The sequence below is a fragment of the Diabrotica virgifera genome, chromosome 6 (assembly GCF_917563875.1).
Source record: "Diabrotica virgifera virgifera chromosome 6, PGI_DIABVI_V3a".
Taxonomy (NCBI): Eukaryota; Metazoa; Arthropoda; class Insecta; order Coleoptera; family Chrysomelidae; genus Diabrotica; species Diabrotica virgifera.
Window position 1 is genome coordinate 3,103,117 of NC_065448.1, and position 21,412 is coordinate 3,124,528.

The 21,412-nt window shown below is 33.0% G+C and overlaps 2 protein-coding genes across 2 annotated transcripts; one reads left to right on the plus strand and one right to left on the minus strand.

The window, feature by feature from the left end:
- Positions 1-610: 610 nt before the first annotated feature.
- Positions 611-9,358, minus strand: LOC114326327 (uncharacterized). Its single transcript, XM_028274657.2, has 4 exons — positions 9,078-9,358; positions 6,590-6,828; positions 3,812-3,957; positions 611-1,318 (listed from the first exon to the last, which is right to left on the minus strand). The coding sequence occupies exons 1-4, from the start codon at positions 9,121-9,123 to the stop codon at positions 799-801; spliced, it is 951 nt and encodes a 316-aa protein (XP_028130458.1). The 5' UTR covers positions 9,124-9,358; the 3' UTR covers positions 611-798.
- An 85-nt stretch (positions 9,359-9,443) lies between these two features.
- Positions 9,444-20,281, plus strand: LOC114326328 (cactin). The gene is given in 6 exon segments (XM_028274658.2): positions 9,444-10,071; positions 14,486-15,046; positions 17,631-17,935; positions 18,006-18,188; positions 19,708-20,148; positions 20,150-20,281. Coding segments are annotated over 6 exon segments (2,109 nt in total). The 5' UTR covers positions 9,444-9,569; the 3' UTR covers positions 20,267-20,281.
- Positions 20,282-21,412: the final 1,131 nt, after the last annotated feature.

Sequence of the window (21,412 nt, forward strand, 5' to 3'; positions counted from 1 at the left end):
TGCTGTGGCCTGGGTAACGATAATGTTTCGGCGCCGTAAGTCATGACTGGAAGCACACATTGGTTGAACGTCTTCCCTTTTCAAATAATTTGGCAAGTTGCTCTTGAAGATGCCTGATAGAGCTCCATATGCGGCCCATGCTAAGGTGATCCTTCTCTGTAATTCGGCAGTTTGATTGTCCCTGGCAATTTGGATTTCATGCCCTAAGTATTTATATTTATGGACCAATGCTATTTCGTTGACGTCGACTTTTGGATTTTCGCTTGCTACCAGGTTTGTCATGTATTGTGTGTTTCCAAAATTTATGTTTAAACAAACTTTTTTACAGGCGGCATCTAACTCAGTAAGCATATGCAATGCTCTCATTATGCTGTTAATTTCTATCGTATCAAATGTTTTGCGAAAGTCTACGAGAGTACTGTCTACCAATGGTCTGTTTTATTCGATAAATTTTTCTATAATTCCTTTTATGCAGTGTAGGTGGTCGTTAGTGCCAAAGTTTTTCCTTAACCCGCCTGTTCTCTAGTTTGGTAAAAATCCAATTTTGTTTCCAGTCTATTTGTCCGGGCACAATAAGTTTAAGAAAAATAAGTATAGTATTGAGACAACAAAGTTTTAACTATTTTTTTATTAAAAAATTAAAATTACCTCTTCATGCATTATGTACAATTATTCAGAATTGTAATCAATTTTTAAAATCACAAACGTCATTAAGCTTACATCAAAAACGAAAAAGTCAGGTATAAAACAATTTTTACATTTAATCTTAAACCTAATACCATCCAACACCGAACCAAATCATTGTTTCTTAAAACTTTTTAAAATAGGATAAATATTATCGAAGGCTTCGTATATTTCCTGTCTCACTTTCGCACCTGTCAACACCACTTTGCCAGACACGAAGATCAAAAGTACGATTCTAGGTTTTACCATACGGTAAATGAGTCCAGGGAACAACTCTGGTTCGTAACTGCTGAAAGAGCTGTGGGTTAGCACAAGCCCTTCGAGTCTTATAGGGAATTTAACGTCACAACTGCCCACCATATTCTGAATTTTGAAATCCAGGAACTTCGCTGGGAATCCGAGTTTTTGGATTATCCTGGCGTACTTTCTTGCTGCTAACCTCGAGTCTTCTTCACTTTTGGCTCCCGTGCACACCATTTTTCCCGAAGAGAAGATTAGGGCTGTAGTACGTGGTTCACGTATCCTCATGATGACGGCTGCGAAACGTTTTGGGTTGTACTCGGCGTTTCTGGCGTGGAGAGCGATTTTCTTTAAGTCTAATCTGCAACTTAAATTTACTGTGGACACTATATTTCTGAAAAACAAAAAATATGTTAGAATCGAGTTAAGAAATTGTGGACACATGCTGGTATTAGGGGAGCGTTCAAGTATTACGTAACGCAATTTTTGACCCCCTCCTCCCATGTAACGCACCGTAACGTTTTTATGTACCCCCTCCCCCTACCTAAACGTTACGTAACACTCAAGTGACCATCTGAACCTAAATGGAAAACTAGGTTACGAAAAGTACCGGAAACCCGGTAAAAGAACTTTGTTATTATTTTAATCGCATTTGAGGTAATAATAGAAACTTACAATCATCATCCAGCCTCAAAAATCCACTGCTGAACATAGGCCTCCTCCCCTCGTTTTCCAACCTCGTCTATCCTGCGCCGCTCTCATCCAGTTTTTATTTAGCTTTCTTACGTCGTCTGTCCATCTTGTAGGCGGTCAACCGACGCTTCTCTTGGCCTCCATTCCAATAACCTTTTTGTCCATCGCACATCTGTCATTCTGGCTATGTGTCCTGCCCATCTCCACTTCAACCTGGCTATCCTTTTGATGACGTCAGTCACCTTTGTTCTCCTGATTTCTTCGTTTTTGATTTTGTCTCGCAAAGTTATTCCTAACACTGACCGCTCCATTCTTCTCTGCGTTACTCTTAGTTTGGTAGCCGAGGCTTTAGGTAAGGTAAGTGTTTCTGATCCGTACGTCAAGACTGGGAGGACGCACTGATCAAATACCTTTCTCTTTAGGCATGTGGGCAAATCACTTTTAAAAGTTTCTCTCAGTTTTCCAAATGCTGCCCACCCAAGAACGATTTTTCTTTTTAGTTCATGTGTCTGGTTATCCCTGCCAATCGTAATTTCATGTCCCATGACATGAAATATGCCCAAAACTTAGAATAATAATCTTTTATTACTAATTTTACATTTACATTTACCTTTTCCCTACTTGGCCCCATCCTTACATACATTTTTGGCTTCATCTTTTATTGTTATTCTCATGCATTCTTCTATTTTATCTTTTTTAATAAAAACTTAAAATAAAATAACATACTTATTTATTATTTCAATATTTTATTTTGCTTAGTAAAAATTTTTGTATAACAAATAATATACGATGTTGCCAGTAGTTTCGGAAAAATAGTGAAAACAATGTGTAAAACTTTTTGTTCTTCAACTCCCTGTATCGTGAAAACGCATGCCGTTATAAAAATCTTATACTAAGCAAACCCCAATTATTTTTCAGTTTTTCACCTATCTTAGAGATCGTGTTACCTTTTTCTGAAACACCCTGTATATATAAGAAGGCACCTATGGAATAAAATTATTTCTGTCCTTGTTTTAATCAATTTTAAAAAACGCTGAGACCCGTAGATTTTCATATATAAAAATGTGTGCTTTTTAAACATAAATTTAAATGTACAGGGTGATTCATGCAAGCCTACCGTAGTCCATACGCTTTATTTTTTAACACCCTGTATATTTTTATATTTTTAAAAGCTGCTTAACAATCTGATTTCATGGTCTTTATGAATCATTTAAAATATTATAATGTATGGAAACCACTTATGGAATAAAATTGTTGTCATGTGTCATTATTTTAGAAAATTATAAAAACGCTAGGATACGTCAACTTTTAAATTCAACTCTGGACTATTTAAACATAAATTTGAATATACAGGGTGATTCACTCAAGTCTAGCATAGTCCAATATCTTTAATTTTAATTAAACACCCTGTATATTTTTGTTTTTAGAAGCTGCTTAACAACCTCATCTCAAAAATGTGTATTATGTAGGGTCTATTATGAATAACGCAAAGTGAAATTTTGAAATTATGTATAATTTTCGTCAAGATATTAATCACATAAAACTTTGAAATTAATAATTCAGGAATCACACTTTAAATAAGGGTATTATTTTTTTAATATCGATCAATTTTCTAAACTAAGTATGTATCAATATAGTGGGTTTTGTATTAAATGCTTTTTATTTAAAGACATTTTTAAATAATTTGAAAATTTGCGTATTTAAAACATTAATGAATACCTACTGCAGAAAACGATTTCAGAAAACATACATGATTTATGAACACGTAGTGCCCTCTACAACCTCTAAATAACATATGTATCTTTTAATTTTTAATTTGTTGTGGAGAGAGGTCCATCTTTAATTATTACAAACACATGTTACTGTGCTTCATCTGTGTTACAAATTTTAAGATTTTTTCACTTGAATAGGTACTACTGTCCTCTTGTCGGAACATGAGCGGAGCGTGAGGGTGCAACATAATACAATTCAGGGGTCTATGTAAAACATAAAAGAAATTCCGTAGTTTTTTTTCATTTAAGTTAAAAATGAATGTTACGTAACGCGCTGTTCGAACCCCCCTCCCCCCATGTAACGCGCCGTAACGTTTTACAAGACCCCCCTCCTCCCAAACTGTGTTACGTAATACTTGAACGCTCCCTAGGTTGTGAAAGAAAAGTTGCTTTCTGTAAAAATCACACAGCAATCAACTTACTGTAACTGTGGAATGATGCCAGGGTCAGCAGAATGAGGAGTCATTGGCGTCATAGGTGAAGGAGTTGAAGGTGCCATCGTTGGAGTCACTCCAGCTCCTGTAGTTATTGAACCCCCTAAATTCACCATAGGGCTCATTGTGTGTTGCTAAAATCCACAAAATACATTATAACTAATTTTGAATTCAAACTTCTTTGATCTATTGAAATTGTATGAAGACTCAAAAAAGAAAACACTATAGACTGTAGGGATTTCAATACAGTGCTCAACCAGCATTTTATTCCTTATTATGCCTTTTTGTGTAATGAAAATGTCATATGAGGTAAACAAAAAAAGTTACGAGTTAAACTAGGGGGCGTTTTCTGAAAATCGAAATTTTCTTATTTTCCGCAGCTTTTTCAAGGCAAAATTCTTCTTTTTCACGACCTGCCATTATGCCTTTTTTTGCAGGTTTCTTACTTACTTAGTCCTAAGCCTTTCTACCTTTAGGTGTAAGGCTGGTGGAGTTGAATTTGGCATTATAGTCTCCATGCTTTCCGATCTGGCGTTAGGTTTCTTGCACTTTCCAATGTCAATCCCTTCTTCTCGACTTCTTTCCTGATTTCATCTACCCACATAACTCTTGGTCTTTCTCTTTTGTTTTTCCCCTGCACTTTCGTTTCGAACACTCGTTTTGTAAGCCTCTCGTTCGACATTCTACACACGTGCCCGAACCATCTAAGTTGTCCCTGCACTATTTTTTCATTGATTGGTTCTAATTTTAGGTTTTGTCTAATTGTTTCATTTCGTATTTTGTCTTTGTCTGTCCTCTTTCTGTTTGCTATTTTCCTCAGGAACCTCATTTCCATAGCATTGACTCTGGCTTTTTGTCTCCCCGTCAATGTCCATGACTCGCTGCTATACATGATTGTTGGTCTAACTACTGATTTAACGACTGCCGTTTTTACTTTCTCCGGTATCTCTTTTTTCCCCAAAAATGTTGTTTTCATAGCGTTAAATAAGCTTCCTGTCCGTCCCATTCTCTCGTTTATTTCCATGTCTTGTTTACCATTTGATTCGATTATTACTCCTAGGTACTTAAAATATTCCACTTGCTCTAGTTGTTTCCCATCTAATTCTATTGTGTGTGTTTTCCTCGTATTTGAAATTATCATTGTTTTCGTTTTCTCTGTATTAATTTTCATATTTATGTTTGATAGTTCTTCTTCTAGGATTTCAAGATTGCTCTGTAAGTCTTCTCTGTTTTCTGCTATCAATATCATGTCGTCTGCAAATAGTAGCTCCGATAGTTGAGTCCGTTTCATTTGCCAGTATCCTAATATTAGTTTTCTCATTCTTCTCTTGGCTTTCTTTATCGCTTCATCTAGTACCACTGAGAATAGCAGTGGACTCAGCACGCATCCCTGTTTGACGCCTTGACTTGTAGTAAATTCTCTGGATTCCTCGTTATTGGTTCTTATTGTATTTGTATTATTTTTGTACATATCCTTTATTATTTCTATTATGTGTCTGTCGACTCCCCTTTCTTTTAATGTCTTTCATACATCCTTTCTTCGAATTCTGTCAAACGCCTTTTCCAGGTCAATGAAGCACATATGTATCTCTCTATTCTTCTTGATTACCTTCTCACTTACTTGTCTTAATGTGAATATTAGGTCTTGCTTCTGTCCTTCCTGAATCCACACTGTGTGTCTTCCATAGTTGTTTCTATTTGGGTTTTTATTCTTGTCTCTATTATTCTTGCGAATGCGAGTTTCTTATCGTAAAAAATAACAAACTTTCAGGTGGTATAAGGAGAAAATCATGGACACTGACCTATGAACATTCCTTAATTTCATCTTTCAGCACTCTCAAAGGCTATCTAAATTCTTGGTTGAACTTCGTTGAAAATCTGAGTGACTACTACAGAAAACTGAAAATATACTGCTTAAATTTATTATTAAAGTTAACCAGTAAGTTATATCTACAAATATAAATCCAAATTAGATTAAATTAAATGCACATTTTTCCACATAAAAACAGCAATTTTGTAGGCCATATCAAATTGCATTTTTTTTTAAATTTAGAACATCTTGAATTAACCATTTTCTACCTCAAGTGTATGTCTCTATTATATGGTGTAAATACACATATCGCATCTTTGGGGAAACACTGATGTAAGTGCAATTTTTTCACAAATTAACTTATCAACACTACGATATTTCTAATACTCATATTTGTCTGTGGAAACAAAGTCAGAATTATAACTCTTCTTTATTTCGCTAGATGACATGTATGGCATTGTTAAATTTTCGTTTTTACCTGCTCTCTTGGTAAAACAAAGTCAGATTGTCAGTTGTGTGTGATACAACATTAGTATGCAATGATAAAATTATGAAATTTTTGGAGAAAAAATGACATATTTGCTAATTTTCTCCCCTTTTAGGCGGCTTTAAGACATATGTTCAAAAAAAAATCCTTTATATATTAAAGTATACAGTAATAACTAAAACAGTGGACAATAAATTTCTATTTTCTCTTTTAATTTGCATATCATTTTTGGCCTTAACTAACTTTCAAAACTTTAAATGCATTTTCTCAACAATTAACAAATTTGTACTTACATCAGTGTTTCCCCAAAATTGCGATATATTTTATTAAATGTGTTGCTAATCAAACAAAATGTAAAAGTGTTTTCTATTGTTTACCTTTTTATGTTCATTTTTATTATTTTGTGAAGGCGTTAAAGATTAGAAATACATAAATAAAACAAACTTTTAATGTTTTCGTATCTACTTACGGGAGTTTGTGCATTCATAGAACTCATGGGCAATGCGAAACCAGTTACATATTTGGTTTGTGGTACAGACATGGCATGGCCCATGCCAAGTCCAAGTGTAGGTGTCAATCCGCCCATTGGTGCCAAAGGAGGTACTTGGGAATTGCTGGTCGCAATCTGCTGTTGTTGCTGCTGCTGTTGCTGTTGAAGGGCATTTGGTAAGATAAGTTGATCCTCCTCAGGTTGATGAAGAGGTGTTCCTAGAAAATATTATAAAATTAAATTTTCAATTGGAGGAAGAGATAGTTAAATCTGCTTAACACGTTGATTGTCAAAAAAAATTTTAATATCAATAATTGTTGGTACCAACATTTTTTTTGATAAACTGAACCTATACACAGCATGTCTATAGGTGTGTTCGGCAACAACCTGTTAAGGAACGTAAATAGAATAATTAGAATAATTTTTATTTGCATAAAAATTTTATATATTTTGAGCAAATAACGTCAATTATAAATATGGTATCAAACAACATTCAATAGGTATCTAGGTGTACTGTATTGGGACTGTGCAAGTTCAAAAAAACGACACCTGGTTTCATAGCTCAGCAACATTTTTAGCACTTTTAATTATATTGGCCAATTATATTAGTCCTGGTTGCTGGACAATTGCTCAACATAGGCCATAGCCCAACAAAATTATAAGAAGAAAAAGTAATATTAAGGTTATCGACAGTTAAACTGCAAAACCTCGTAAGTCAGTTTTATGTAACTTTATAGGAGAGACGAAAAACATTTTGGCTTCTTTATGTAAGATTCAATTTATTCGTTTTGTGTGTGTAGGGTTCTTTTTAGGTAACGATTCCATTACCATTAAGTAAAATTCAGTAATATTGTGTTTTTTTGTCAAAGAGTGACTTACGAGGTTTTGTTACTTAAAATCTTAAACTGTCATTGAACGTACAAGGTTTTGTCTCATAAAAATGCAACTTACAAGGTTTTGTAACTTAAAATCTTACTTATAAGGTTTTTGTAGATGTCGCTACTACCATTAAATTTAAATATTGACTTAAAAGCTTTCATAGTTGAAAAGATATGTAAAAATATAAACCAACAAAGTATAAAAGTAATGTTGTTCTGAAGCTATTTCCTTGTGGCATTTTTATAATCAACTATTTTTAAGGGGAATAAGCCACAATTTTACCAAAAAAATTATTTTATTAACGTTTCGAAGCCCAAATCGGGTTTCGTTGTCAAAATACAAAATACTACTGTTTTTTGTATTTTGACAACAAAACCCGATTTGGGCTTCGAAACGATAATAAAATAATTTTTTTGGTAAAATTGTGGCTTATTCCCATTAAAAATAGTTGATTATAAAAGTAATAATGGACCAAAAATCGACTTACGAGGTTTTGCAGTTTAACCGTCGTTATGTTATTAAAAGGTAAACAATTGTATGTAAGTAGTAAATAAAATTAATTATTAACCCTTTGACTGCGGGAACCTCATCCCGTTCGAGGCACTTTAGGTGGGCGGTTCACGCCCATTCATTCAGAAACCATCTGATGACATTATATTTTATATTTTGTTTACGTTATATTTGTCTATACGCAAATAATCGCTAACCGCAGCAAAGCGGTTAGCCCTGTTGCATATATATGCATTTCCCGCACATCTTGTGCACTACTGAAATTACGCAAATATGCGGTTCCCGCAGTCAAAGAGTTAAAATGCACAACTACAAGCAAAATACAATTAAATTTACTTTTATATAATAATTGCATATCATATCAATATTGTGGAGCAACATTAATTTTTCTTCTTCATTGACAGTAGATATGAAATATCTGTCAATGTGACAATGAATTATTTAAGAAAGTTGCAAGATTTCTCCGCTATTCATACACGGTTGTTTCTCATATCCCCTCCAAGTACTTGCACACAGCGAATATTAAATATTTAATCATCTGATGTTGTTACTGCTTCTTCTTTTAGTGCCCATCCAATTCAATTGTTGTACAACAACATTGTAACTGACAATAGTTTCATATGTGCGTTTTCCATGGAATAACTTTCTATATGCGCAAAATAATGTACTGCGGGCTGTTTGAAATATCACGAGACTTTACTTTATGCATGGTCCTTCTATTTTTACCTGTAAAATTAGTTGCAGCAATCCATATATTTTGCTGTTCCTCATGGTGTGACTGAGAGCGGGTATGTTTTGTAAAATTGCATCCCGGAATCTGATGTTAATACATTCTCCGTTAATTGAAAATTTAAAAATCCGGCTTCAACATCTTCTACTGCTTCTTGAAAGATCTCCTCAGAGTATATTATGTTGAAATTAATGGTAACAGAAAGAGGTAACTTGTAGTAGGGTTGATAGTTAAGATATAAAAAAATAGGTTACAAAAATTGTTAGGATATATTTAGGATACTAAACTACTTCGATATTACCGTAAAATAACACTGATATTGATAACATATTATTACTTATTACTCACCTATACTTGGGATACTAAATCCCGGACTAGGGAGCATTTGATCCATTTTTGTTTATTTTGTATTTAAGACAACAAGTAGAACTACAATAAACAAAATTTAGAACTTCGAATTACCATGTTACTACACAGTAATACTTTTTCAATACAGTTTGTTTTCTATTTTCTAGGACCAGATAACAAAATTTTATCTATTTTTAATTTAGGTTATGTTTCACAAATCACAAACGTAAACGCCAAACGGATCCTTTTTTTAACTATCTCTGTCTCTTTCAACTCGTGTTACGAGATGTAAGTGTTTCTTTGTTCAATCAAATTCGGTGCATGTCTGACATTTGTCAGTGTCAAATGTCAAATATGGCGACTGAAGTTCTGTGATGTCTGATGTTGTCAAAAATCTGTGTGCCTGACGTTTATAAATAACCATAAAATTTTAATATTTAAAATTAAATATTATTATTATATTTTTAGGTCTAAAGAAGTCTACAAAATAAAATGGAACGTAGTCGAAAACAAAGAGATCGGTCAATTTCAAATAGTTCCGAGGATAGTAATAAAAAAAAGCAATATTCCAAACATTCAAAAGGAAAAGAAAAATATCCAGACACAAGGGATAGAAGTAGCGATAAAAGCAAAGAAAAACGTAAGAAATCAAAGAAAAAGAAAAAAAGATCCAGGAGCAGTTCTGAGGAATCCAGCTCGAACAGCGACAGCTCTGATAATTCAGTAAAATTGCTGGAAAAGCTCACAAAAGAAAGAATTAGACTTGGAGAAGAAAGGAAGAAGCAAAAAGAACTAATCAAAGCTACTGAAACAGCAGAGGAGAAGAGAATGAGGCGGCTCGTAAAGAAGGAGAACAAAGAGAGATCCAGGAAAGAGAGAATGGGCTGGGATAACGAGTATTTACATTATACAAACAGTGACAATCCTTTCGGGGATGGAAACTTGTTGTCTACATTTGTGTGGTCCAAGAAGTTAAACAAAGAAGGATTGAAAGGTAAAACATATGAAGATAAATAGGTTCTTATTTGTTTAATTAATATTAGATCACTTATTTAGACATTCTTCTTCTTTTGGCATCATGACCATGACAGTGGATGGGTCTATGCCTGTCTGACTTTGACTATGTCACTATGTTGTCCTTCCATTAAGACCCCTCGTACAATCTCTCCTCATACCCATGTCTCTTGTACCCTTCTCCACCATTGTCTTACATTTATAGTTTTCAGGTTGACTTCCAACTATTTCGTTCTGGGCTTTCCTTTTTTTCATCTTCCTATTGGCTTCCATTGTAATATTTTCTTTGTTGTTTTTGTATCTTCTTGTCTCTTGACAGGTCCCAGTCATGACAGTCTTTGACATTTCACAAATCTTACAATAACGTACCCTTCATTTAATTCATTAACTTCATTATTTCTCCTGATTCTCCATGTACCGTCCTTTTTTTGCACTGGGCCATATACCTTTGTCAGTATCTTTCTCTCAAATGTTGAGTTGGGCTTCATGGTTTTTTGTCATTATCCAGGATTTACAATCATAGGTCTAATAGGGAACTTGCATAAATTTTTAAATTCGAAAAAAATGTTATAAATCACAACAGAACATAATTTAAAACATGTATCAAAGATAAAAAAGTTTTGTTTGTCTTTCGTTTGGCCCCCAAAGGCGATTAAAAATTCAAATTAAAACAGGTGGTCCAAAACGTGTCGTGACGTCACTGGGTTGTACATTTACATTTTTCCCACAAAGTAAACAGAATTTTAAATTAGACGTTATAAACGTCAGTAGAAAATACATTTATTTGAGGTTACAAGTGTTTTTGATCGTTTGACCTATTCATAGAAAACATGTACTTTTACAAAATGGCTTTATTTCCAATAGTAAACCTTCGTTCCTTTCCTTCAAAAACAGTATAAAACTCCAATTTTAACAAACTGGTATATATTATTACAATGACATACGATAAATATCATTAGAATATAAATATTTTTGACTTATTCCACAACGATGAGCTGGCCAAATACCCAAGTAGGTGGAGGCCAATAAACTAAAGAAAGAGAAGAAGAATATACCTAAATATAAGGTTGTGTCTAGGTATATGCTAACGTGTACGCAAATAAAAAAGTTGTCAGTGATTTCTTATTTTTTATTTGTTTAGTGTTTGTTTTTAAATTAACTATGGAGTGTGGACAATTATTTAGTTCTTTTAATGAGTTTAAGAACATTTTAAAACAGTACGAAAAAGATAAGAGACTATAAATTAATATATATTTTTTTTAGTTATAAATGGACGGCCTTATGCATAACTCGACCAAGCGCCAAAACATAGTTTTGAGATAAATGGCTTCAAAGTTTTTCATTTCTTGGTTGCTTAATGGTCGCTTAATGGTAAGTGGATTAATGTCCCTTAGTTTAATTTTGTTTTTCTTAGTAACCGTTAACGTGACAATAACAGGGATTTTTTCCAAGATAGTTTTAGCTATGTGTCACCAGAATCCGCTGTTATCTCGATATTAAAGAAATGGCGCTTGGTCGAGTTATGCATAACGCCGTCCAAATGACATAGTAGGTCTGTTCGTACAGGAATCAGAAACTATCACTGACTATCAGCAACTGCACGACGCATGCGTGTTTCAATATTAGCGTTCGCACAATTGAAACACGCATGCGTCGTGCAGTTGCTGATAGTCAGTGATAGTTTCTGATTCCTGTACGAACAGACCTAGTATTACCCTCCAAGATTAAAATAAAAGGAAGACCTAAAGCTTTCACAATAATAATTAACTTGTTCTGAAGCTATTATCCTTGTGGCATTTTTGTAATCAACTATTCTAAATGGGAACTAAGCCACAATTTAACTAAAAAATTGATTTTATTAACGTTTCAACGTCTAAACAAGATGTTGTTGTCAAAATACAAAATATTATTAAATTAAACAAAAATGTTGTTGCTTAGTAAAAAATTTTTTCTAATAATTTATTTAATCTGACTAATTTTTGTATTTTGACAATGACATCCGATTTGGACAACGAAACGTTAATAAAATAATTTTTTTAGTTAAATTGTGGCTTATTTTGCATTTAGAATAGTTGATTATAATAATTCACTTACGTATAAAAATTATTTTAGCAATATTTTGTACCTACATGTCATGTCAATTAAATACATATAATTATTTTGCTAACCTAAATATATACTTTTATATATATATACATTGATTTATTACAATTAAGTTTGAAACATCTGAATAGTTCTGCTTCCCTTCCCTTAACAAATATTTTTCTATCAAACAAACACTAAACATATCAAAATAGCATGTACCAAAATATATAGTCACTGCGCAAGCTAAATAATGACGTCACTCACTTAATGAAGTTTAATTCGCGTCTATCTATCTTTTTTATTTGCGTACACGTTAGTGTGTACTTAGACACAGCGAAATATAACCATAATCAAAACTAATGCAAAACTATGTGACGTCACGGGCCGTTTGATTTATTTTATACCGCAGAAGACTTTAAATATGTATTTCTAAGTTATTGTGAGTTTTTGAAGCGTGAAATTTTGGAAATCTCATTTTTAAACAAAACTGAACATTATTATCTAATAAAAAAAAATGTGCAAGTTCCCTATTAATGTTGTATAGTCATTTTGGTTCTTTTGTCTAATAATTTTAATGTTATCAATTTTTTATTAGGATAGTGTCTTAGATCACCACTAAAAATATGTGCATAATTTCTCTACCTACTTCTGGAATTCTTTTTTCAGCCAAGACTAGCGTTACCAGGTGTCCTGATTTGCGCGGGGCGTCCCGATTTTCAGGGGTCTGGGGACACGTACTGATTTGTAGCTAATCGGGACACTAAATGTCCCGATTTTCACCCACGAAAACCAATTTCAGGAGGACTTACAGTGAATTTTATAACTATGTTATAAAAACAAGGCACTTCTAAAAGCGGCAAAATCAAATGAAAAATATAATTTTAATAAAAAATAAATAATTTACCTAATCTACGATTTTTTTTGTAATTTCGTCTGATTATTATTACTATGTAGGATTAAATACAGATTATAGAAACACCTTGTAGTCCAGTAAATGAACGGGAAATACGGTGATACCGTGTAATTTTCAGGATCAACTCCGAATTGCATGAAAATTTGGACGACTTGTACCGTTGGTTGCTTTTACTCAGGGGTGACAGTCACCCCTAGTTGGGGGTGAAAAACCGCATGTTTAAAATAAGTCCGGAGATGGATAAATTGACTAATTCTAAGCAATTTTAGTTCTATAGAATTTTAACTTGCTTAATACTTTTCGAGTTATTTACGAATGAAAATGTTTATTTTTCGACAAAAATATTTTTAGCAAAAATGTAGCATAATATAAAAAAAAATGAAAAAAATAATTGTGAACTCGTAAAGTCTATAGACCCAGCAAAAGCAAAGTTGTAGCTCATGAAAAATACGTTTTTATTCGTCAAATTCCAAATCAAATATTTCAACGCGAAATAACCAAGAAATTAAGCACTTTTTGGGAAAGACCAATTAAAACTTTTTTATTAAAGCTTTAATTTTATGTTTTAAAAAAGTTTCTAGCATCAAAACTAAGTGAAATTAATTGTTACCACTTTACAAACAATTTACTTTACTTATGTATTTTTACATGATTGAAAGAGCCTGAACGAGTCACTAATCACGAGTGTATGCAAAATATGAACAGCCATATTTGAACCAATTTTTGTCTAACAGAAAAACAAAATGAATCTATCATATTTATAAAAGCAAAACCTACCTAATTTTTACTCCTTGAGATTTTTAGTATCCCTAATACTTTTAAGTTATTTTGAAAAAAGTGCATTTTCCAATATTTTAGGAAATTTTTTGTTTACTATAACAGCATTTTTTTTCAAAACTAAGCACAAAACTAATACACATATAAAGTAAATGGTAAAGCGCTAACAATTAATTTTATTTTCGATGCTAAATAGAGGAAAATTTTCACGATTTTTTTTTACCAAAAAAGGAGCCAACTTTATTTTGAGCGTAACTCGCTTAGTTTTAATGCTAGAGACTTTTATTTACTACTGGGCTATTGTTGTTTATTTGTCCCGATCTACAACCCTAAATCCCGATTTGTTTTTGCGTATGTACCGATTAAAAACAAATCGGACCTGGCAACACTAGCCAAGACCCACACTGGGTTGTAGTTATATGAGAAGAAGAAGAACTAGTAGATGGTATCCTGGAATAGAACACAATCTGCAAGTTATATTGTAGTTGGCAGTCAATGTGTTAAAGATTAAATTTTTATTTTGTATTGCCTTTATTTTCCTTGATTTTTTGTGATATACTTATAACTATATAGTAAATTTATGGTATCAACCATTTACTTAATGATTTTTTGTTCACAGGTGTTAGTCAAGAAGAAATCGAAGCAATAAACAGGATGAAACAAGAAGAAAACAAAAGAGAACTGGAAAAAGTAAAAAAGAGACGTCTAGAAAGAGAATTAGAAAGACAGAAGAGGGACGAAGAAACCCAGATGCTCCAAAGAAGCAAGGAAGCAGCACAATTTGAAGAGTGGGAGAGGCAAGAAGATAAGTTCCATCTGGAACAAGCAAGACTGAGATCACATATAAGAATCCAAGATGGCAGAGCCAAACCCATAGATTTGTTAGCCAAATATATAAGTGCGGAAGAAGAGGTAGATGCTGTTGAAATGCATGAACCTTACACATACCTAAACGGTTTACATATCAAAGATTTAGAAGATCTAGTAGAGGATATTAAGGTCTATAAAGAGTTAGAAAGGGGGAAAAATTTGGATTATTGGAATGATATAACTGTAATAGTGGAAGATGAGTTGCAGAAGCTTAGGAAGCTGGAAAAACAGAATGATTTTGATTTAGGTTTGAATAGAAGAGAAGGTATACATCAGTCAGTAGCTGGAGATGTTACTTCCGTATTTAAAGGTAATTAATTACTGAAGGTCATTTTTTTAAAGTAGGTATCATACAACGAAATTATCTTTCTAATTGGTTGTTGATGAAAATTATAGAGTGTAGTTTTATGAAGCTGCTTTTTTATGGTTATTATACAGTGTGTCCACGGATGGGGTGTCCAAGAAAAAAAACTGTTTTATTTTCAATTTTAGCGAAAAATGTTGTTCTTTATAAAAAGTTTTGCTTGTTCTAAAACCCCATAAAACGAAATAAAATTCAAGTTTTTCAAAAGCTGCTTAATTTTGTGGCCAATTTTGTGTAAATCCCTATAAATTTTTGCACTAAGTTTGAAATCTTAAGAGGATCGGTACGTATTTTCGGCTGCAATGCTATTCAAATGGGGATTCATTTTTTTCGAATCCTGAGAAAACTAATAAGTATTTTTGAAAAATTTAAATACAGAATGAAAGATTACGTTATTAGCGAGGGCCGAAAGTCCCTGAGAACTTCTATAATGTTTATTTTAATAAGTTACAGGGGTGAAAAACTAAGGGAAAATTTAGTGTGATTTTTAATTTCAAATATCTCATTCAAAATAAACTTTTTATTTATTCTAAGGGACTTTCGGCCCTCGGTAATAATTTAGTGTTTCATTCTGCGTTTAAATTTTTCAAAAATATTTATTGGTTTTTTCAGGATTCGAAAAAAATGAACACAATGCCGTGGTAATATTTTCCAAATCTGTCTTTGTCTTACAACGCACTCAGCCGAATATAATATTGTCAGCATATATTGTCAGTCACACACTGACAATCAGTGACAATTTTAAATATTTGACATTGCATCGGGAATATTTTGAGAAATTGATTAAATATTATTGATATATAGTGTATTTGATAAATAATTGATTAAAGACGTGAACTTAATAAAAAGTTATTTATTGTGTATTATTTGTGGAAGATCCAAGCAGAGAATACATCAGATATATCCTGAGATCCAAGTATTTTGTTGTTAGAGATGTTCAAAATTGTAAGCGTTCCATAATAACAATATATTATTAAAAAATCACTTTAACACTTTTCCTCTTTTCTCGATTGATTATTAGTTTTTGTTGTACAAATAAATTATTACAATCACTGAAAACATAGTTAGTGAAAAAATTATCACATTTATTAACTGAATTAATAATTTGCAATTATAAAAATAACAGTTGTCCAAGAACATTCAAAAGCCATCTTTTTAAATTAATTATGACATTTTCAAGTAGAATGACATTCTAGTAATGTTTACATATCCATACCAGTGTGAATTTTACTACACGTAATTTGCCGTGTAAAGACAGAAAAAGTAGGGATACACGTAAAATATTTGCGAATTATGTACCCATAGCCTTAACAATAATCTAGTGTTGCTAAGCTACAATGTAGCTGAATAACTGTCAACTCCGATAAATAATTTGCGAATTGTTATTTTTTTTTCGATAAGATAATGTTAACCATCCAACAAAGAATTTATATTGTAAAGTGCTATGTAATTGGAGTTGTTTTGTACCGACATGCGATTGAAATGTTCAATGAAAAATATCGAGATATTATACTCGTTATGTGAAATGGATTGAAGAAACTGATTGAAATAAATTGAAGAAATTCAATGAGACAAGATCTGTTGAAAACAGAAAAAGATCGAAAACAACGTATAATGAGGACGATGATGCAAGCTATGTAGTCAGTAAGGGAAAATCTAAAGGTAAGTTTACGAAAAAGAGCAGCAGAAGTTGGCTTTAGCAAAAGTTAGTTACAGAAAATATTCGAGCAAAACAACATTCATCCCTTCAAACCAAAATTTATTCACACCTTACAATATTGTGATTATGACATGAGGCTTGACTTTTGTGCAATCATTGGTGAAAAACTTATGAATGACTGCTTCTTTCACTACAATATTCTATTTTCCACGTTATATTGAACATTGTCGAAAAAATGACAATTCAAAAATTATTTACCGGAGTTGACAGTTACCAAGCTACATTGTAGCTTAGCAACACTAGATTATTGTTACGATTTCGAACTTAGTGCCAAAATTTATAGGGATTTATATAAAATTGGCTACAAAATTAAGCAGGTTTTGAAAAACTTGTAATTTTATTTCGTTTTATGGGGTTTTAGTTGTATTAGTTTCAAAATATCAAATTGTTGGTAGTTCGATGCAAATGTAACATTATTCTTTAGTATAGAAGAGTTCTATTGTTGCTTTTCCACTTCTCTGCTTTAAATCTTTCAACCACGATGTGTGTCATCTCATCATCTCCCTGGTTCTCTTTTTCCTTATAATTTCTCTTGTATAACCAATCACCTCAACTCATACTTTTCATTTCTTAGTGTGTGACCAAAGTAGCTTATTTTTCTTTCCTTCATAGTGTTAAGTATTTCTTTTTCTTCATCTATCCATATGCCCCAAAAACCATATACATGACTTTTATCATATTTTTCTAATATCACAGGGATTACATAGGACCATTGCCATCTGTCTAGTATTAAATCAGTATTTTATTTTTTGACTTTTCGGGAAAATTGTAACTTATTCACAAAGTTAAATGTAATTTCTTCTATTTTAGGTAAAACCGCTGTCCAGTTAGCAGCTTTGGAAAAGCAAATAGAGGGAAAAATTAGCGGCAAAGCTGATGGTATTGATATAGGTTACTGGGAATCTCTGTTATCACAACTTAAAGCGCACATGGCTAGAGCAAGACTACGAGATAGACATCAAGAAAGTTTGAGGAGAAAACTTCAAGTCTTGAAAGCTGAACAAGCCATCATTGTAACAGCTCCAAGTGAAAGTCATTCCAGTGGAGGCGAGGAAGCTCCAACGAAAGATGTGCAAGAACCAAAGCCTGGGCCTTCTCAGGAACCTGATGATAAGGTAATTTACAGACTGGACTGATCTATGTAAGTCAGTAGTTGTACATGTAAGTTTATACCATTTTTTGCAGGAAAATAATGAGGAGGAACCTGCAGATGAGGAAGCAGCTAATTCATGGCTGAATGAGTGTTTTGATGCCTATGAAGCTGGTGGATATAGTCCCAAGTTTCTTACTCCTGACGAAATAGAACCAGGAACCATTGTTGTTATAGAAGAAGATGATCTGAAAAGATTGGAATTTGCAAGAATTCAGGTATGCTCAGATTACTTTGTTTTGAGTTCAGCAGCATTTGAAGCTTTGAAATGATTTTAGTTGTAGATTTTGTAACTTTAAGTGTTGGTTGTTTTTTATTAATAATAAGAGTTTCCTAGATAACAATATAAACTTGTTTCAAACTTGCAACAAGTTTGATACATCAAACATGAAAGCTTGCTGCAGGTTTGCCATGGCAACTTTGCAAGCTTGCAGCAAGGTTAAATCAAACTTGCTAGTTGGAGTGTGACAAACTTGCATGAAGTTTGTTTTTTCAAACTTGATACAAACTTGATATAACAAACTTTCTGAAGGTTTGTTTTTGTTTTGTTGCATGAAGTTTGTTTTATCAAACTTGATACAAACTTGCTTAAGCTTGGTTTTGAGATACTAGCCACAATTTGAATAAAACAATGTGAATAAAAAATACAACACCATTTTATATAACTATTTATTAATCACTCGACTAAAATACAATCTATTGTATAAAATTATTCATTGGAACTTACATTAAACACCCTAGCTTCAGATTACGATGCTTGGTTTTGTCTATCAGCTCTGAAATAAATAGAAATTGTTAAAAACTCTTGCTGTGTGAACAGAATTAATCTATGTTATTAAAAGAGGTAAAAAATGTTAAAGTAACAATTTTACAATAAAACCTAAAATTTATTTATTATATCTATTTTATAATATATAATTTATTTTAAATAGTATGTGAGTACAGTTAGAAGCTACAAAAAACATAAAAAGACTTACCTCTACCTCAATGCCACCAGAGTTGACCAGAGCAAAATGAGTAGGAACTATCTGTAATGCAGTAAGCATGCAGTTTGGTCTATTAACAATGAAGAAAATAGGCTTCAGCTTAGTAATAATAATTAAGGTAATAGTTTTGGAGAATTGTACGGAAAATTTAAGTTGTAAAAAACTTGAAGAAAAATATCAACATAACCACAACCCACAACAACAAACTATCACCGCGTACGCGTAGCAGATTATTTTTCCCGTGTTGCCAGACATCGAGTAAGCTTTTTCCCTCAACTTACCTTAAAAATTCTCACTTTTTTGAAAAAAATCGCTCCTATTTACAAAATCTGCGAAAATATGTTGAATTATTTTCAAATATTTTGATTTTTTTAAATATTGTGCAATTTAGACTGGAGCAAAAATTCCCTTTTGAGATAACTTTATTAATTGTATGTTGAAAATTCTAGCAAACACACAAATTTCCCTCCGGGTGGCAACACTTTCGTTGTCGTGGGCGGGACATCAGTCGGGGCGCCGAACGAAAACCGAATCGAACCGGGCTGTGCAAAGCTAAGCTTGCAGCAAAGTTGCTACAAACGTGAATAATCATCTTTGTCATAACAATATTGCAGCAAACTTGTCACAAACTTGCCTGGTCATATTTGATGCAGCAATGAAAAATCAAAGAAGAATCAAACTTGCCACAAGTTTACATGCTATCTGGGTTATTAAACTAATATATTGTGATATTAATTTTGGTTTTTTTCAGGTTGTCGGTAAAGGTAAAACTGTGGAAAATGTTATAACGAAGGAGGAGTTGATGCTACAAAAAGAGGCTCGTAAAGGCATGGATGGAGACGAGGCACAGTTCTCTGTAGAGCAAGCTTTGGACAGCCAAGTCTATCTTTGGTCCGACAAATACCGTCCTAGGAAACCCAGGTACTTTAATAGAGTACACACTGGATTCGAATGGAACAAATACAATCAAACACATTATGATATGGACAATCCCCCTCCTAAAATCGTGCAGGGATACAAGTTCAACATATTCTATCCTGATTTAATAGACAAAAGTAGTACCCCAGAGTATTTTCTCACTCCTTGCCCAGAAAATAAAGAGTTTGCCATATTGAGGTTTCATGCTGGGCCTCCGTATGAAGATATTGCTTTCAAGATTGTCAATAGAGAGTGGGAGTATTCGTATAAAAGAGGGTTCAGGTGCCAGTTTCACAATAACATCTTCCAACTGTGGTTCCACTTTAAAAGATATAGGTATAGGAGATAAAAACAGTGTACAAACTTTTGTATATCTTTACAAAATAGTGTAAATTTGATTGTAATAAAATATTTTTTGAAAAAAATATTTATTTTATGTTGGCAAAACCCCTGATTACGAGCACTTATTCTTCTTGTGCCACTCCTATTAGAGATTGGAAATCATCATGGCTATCCTGGCCTTGTTTACAGCTGACCTAAAGACGACATTGACATTATAACGAGCACCATGCATTTTAAATGGATGTTTACCTACTCTTTGCACCTACCTGACAAGAGACTTCAAAGCCAGAACTTGGGCCAATGAAGACAACACTGGAACTCTGAGAACAAACGGAGAAGATATAGCAGAGATATGGAGATTGTATTGCAGGGACCTATATAAAGATGATGAACGCCAAGAACTTGTTAACCAAATCCCTGACAAGATGAAAGAAGAACCGGATACACTTGAAAATGAAGTAAGACTGGCGATTAGTAAGCTCAAATGTAATAAAGCACCAGGTCCTAATATGATAACAGCAGAAATGCTCAAAGCCACAGAAGAAACTGGCGTAAAATTACTTCATCGACTCTGTAACCAAATATGGCATTCTAAACAATGGCCTGAAGACTGGACAAAATCTACAGTAACGACAATTCATAAAAAAGGCAGCTTCCATAAATGCGACAATTATAGAACTATTTCTCTTATATCGCATTCCAGTAAAATAATGCTACATATAATCAATGAGAGACTAAAAACATTCCTTCAAAGAGAAATGCCGCAAGAGCAAACTGGATTTACCAAAGTTAGAGGTATTCGAGAACACCTGTTGAATATAAGACAAAAAATCGAAAAATCTAGGGAATTCAATATTCTATCTACTGTACATATGCTTTATAAATTATCGTCAAGCGTTCAACAGGGTCAAGTGAAGACACTTATGGCGAATACTAAAAGAAGTAGGCGTACCACAACACCTTATTTCGCTTATAACTGAACTATACGAACACACTACTGGATCAGTTAAAGCGTTTGACACACTTTCAAACGAATTTCATTCAGAACGGAGTGTCAGACAGGGATGTATACTATCTCCACAATTATTCAATATATTGTTGTGATCTACTTTTTATTACTTTTATATCAATTAGTCTTTATTTGATTACTCCAATTAATTATTTAATCAATTATCCAATTGTCGCAAATCATACAA

What these genes read in the sequence shown, in the direction of transcription:
- LOC114326327 (XM_028274657.2), bottom strand. Translation starts at nt 9,123, where the DNA reads ATGGATCAAATGCTCCCTAGTCCGGGATTTAGTATCCCAAGTATAG. An exon ending in ATTTAGTATCCCAAGTATAG is followed by an intron (nt 6,829 to 9,077) that starts GTGAGTAATAAG and finishes AATATTTTCTAG; the next exon opens with GAACACCTCTTCATCAACCT. An exon ending in GGCATCATTCCACAGTTACA is followed by an intron (nt 1,319 to 3,811) that starts GTAAGTTGATTG and finishes TTTGTTTTTCAG; the next exon opens with AAATATAGTGTCCACAGTAA.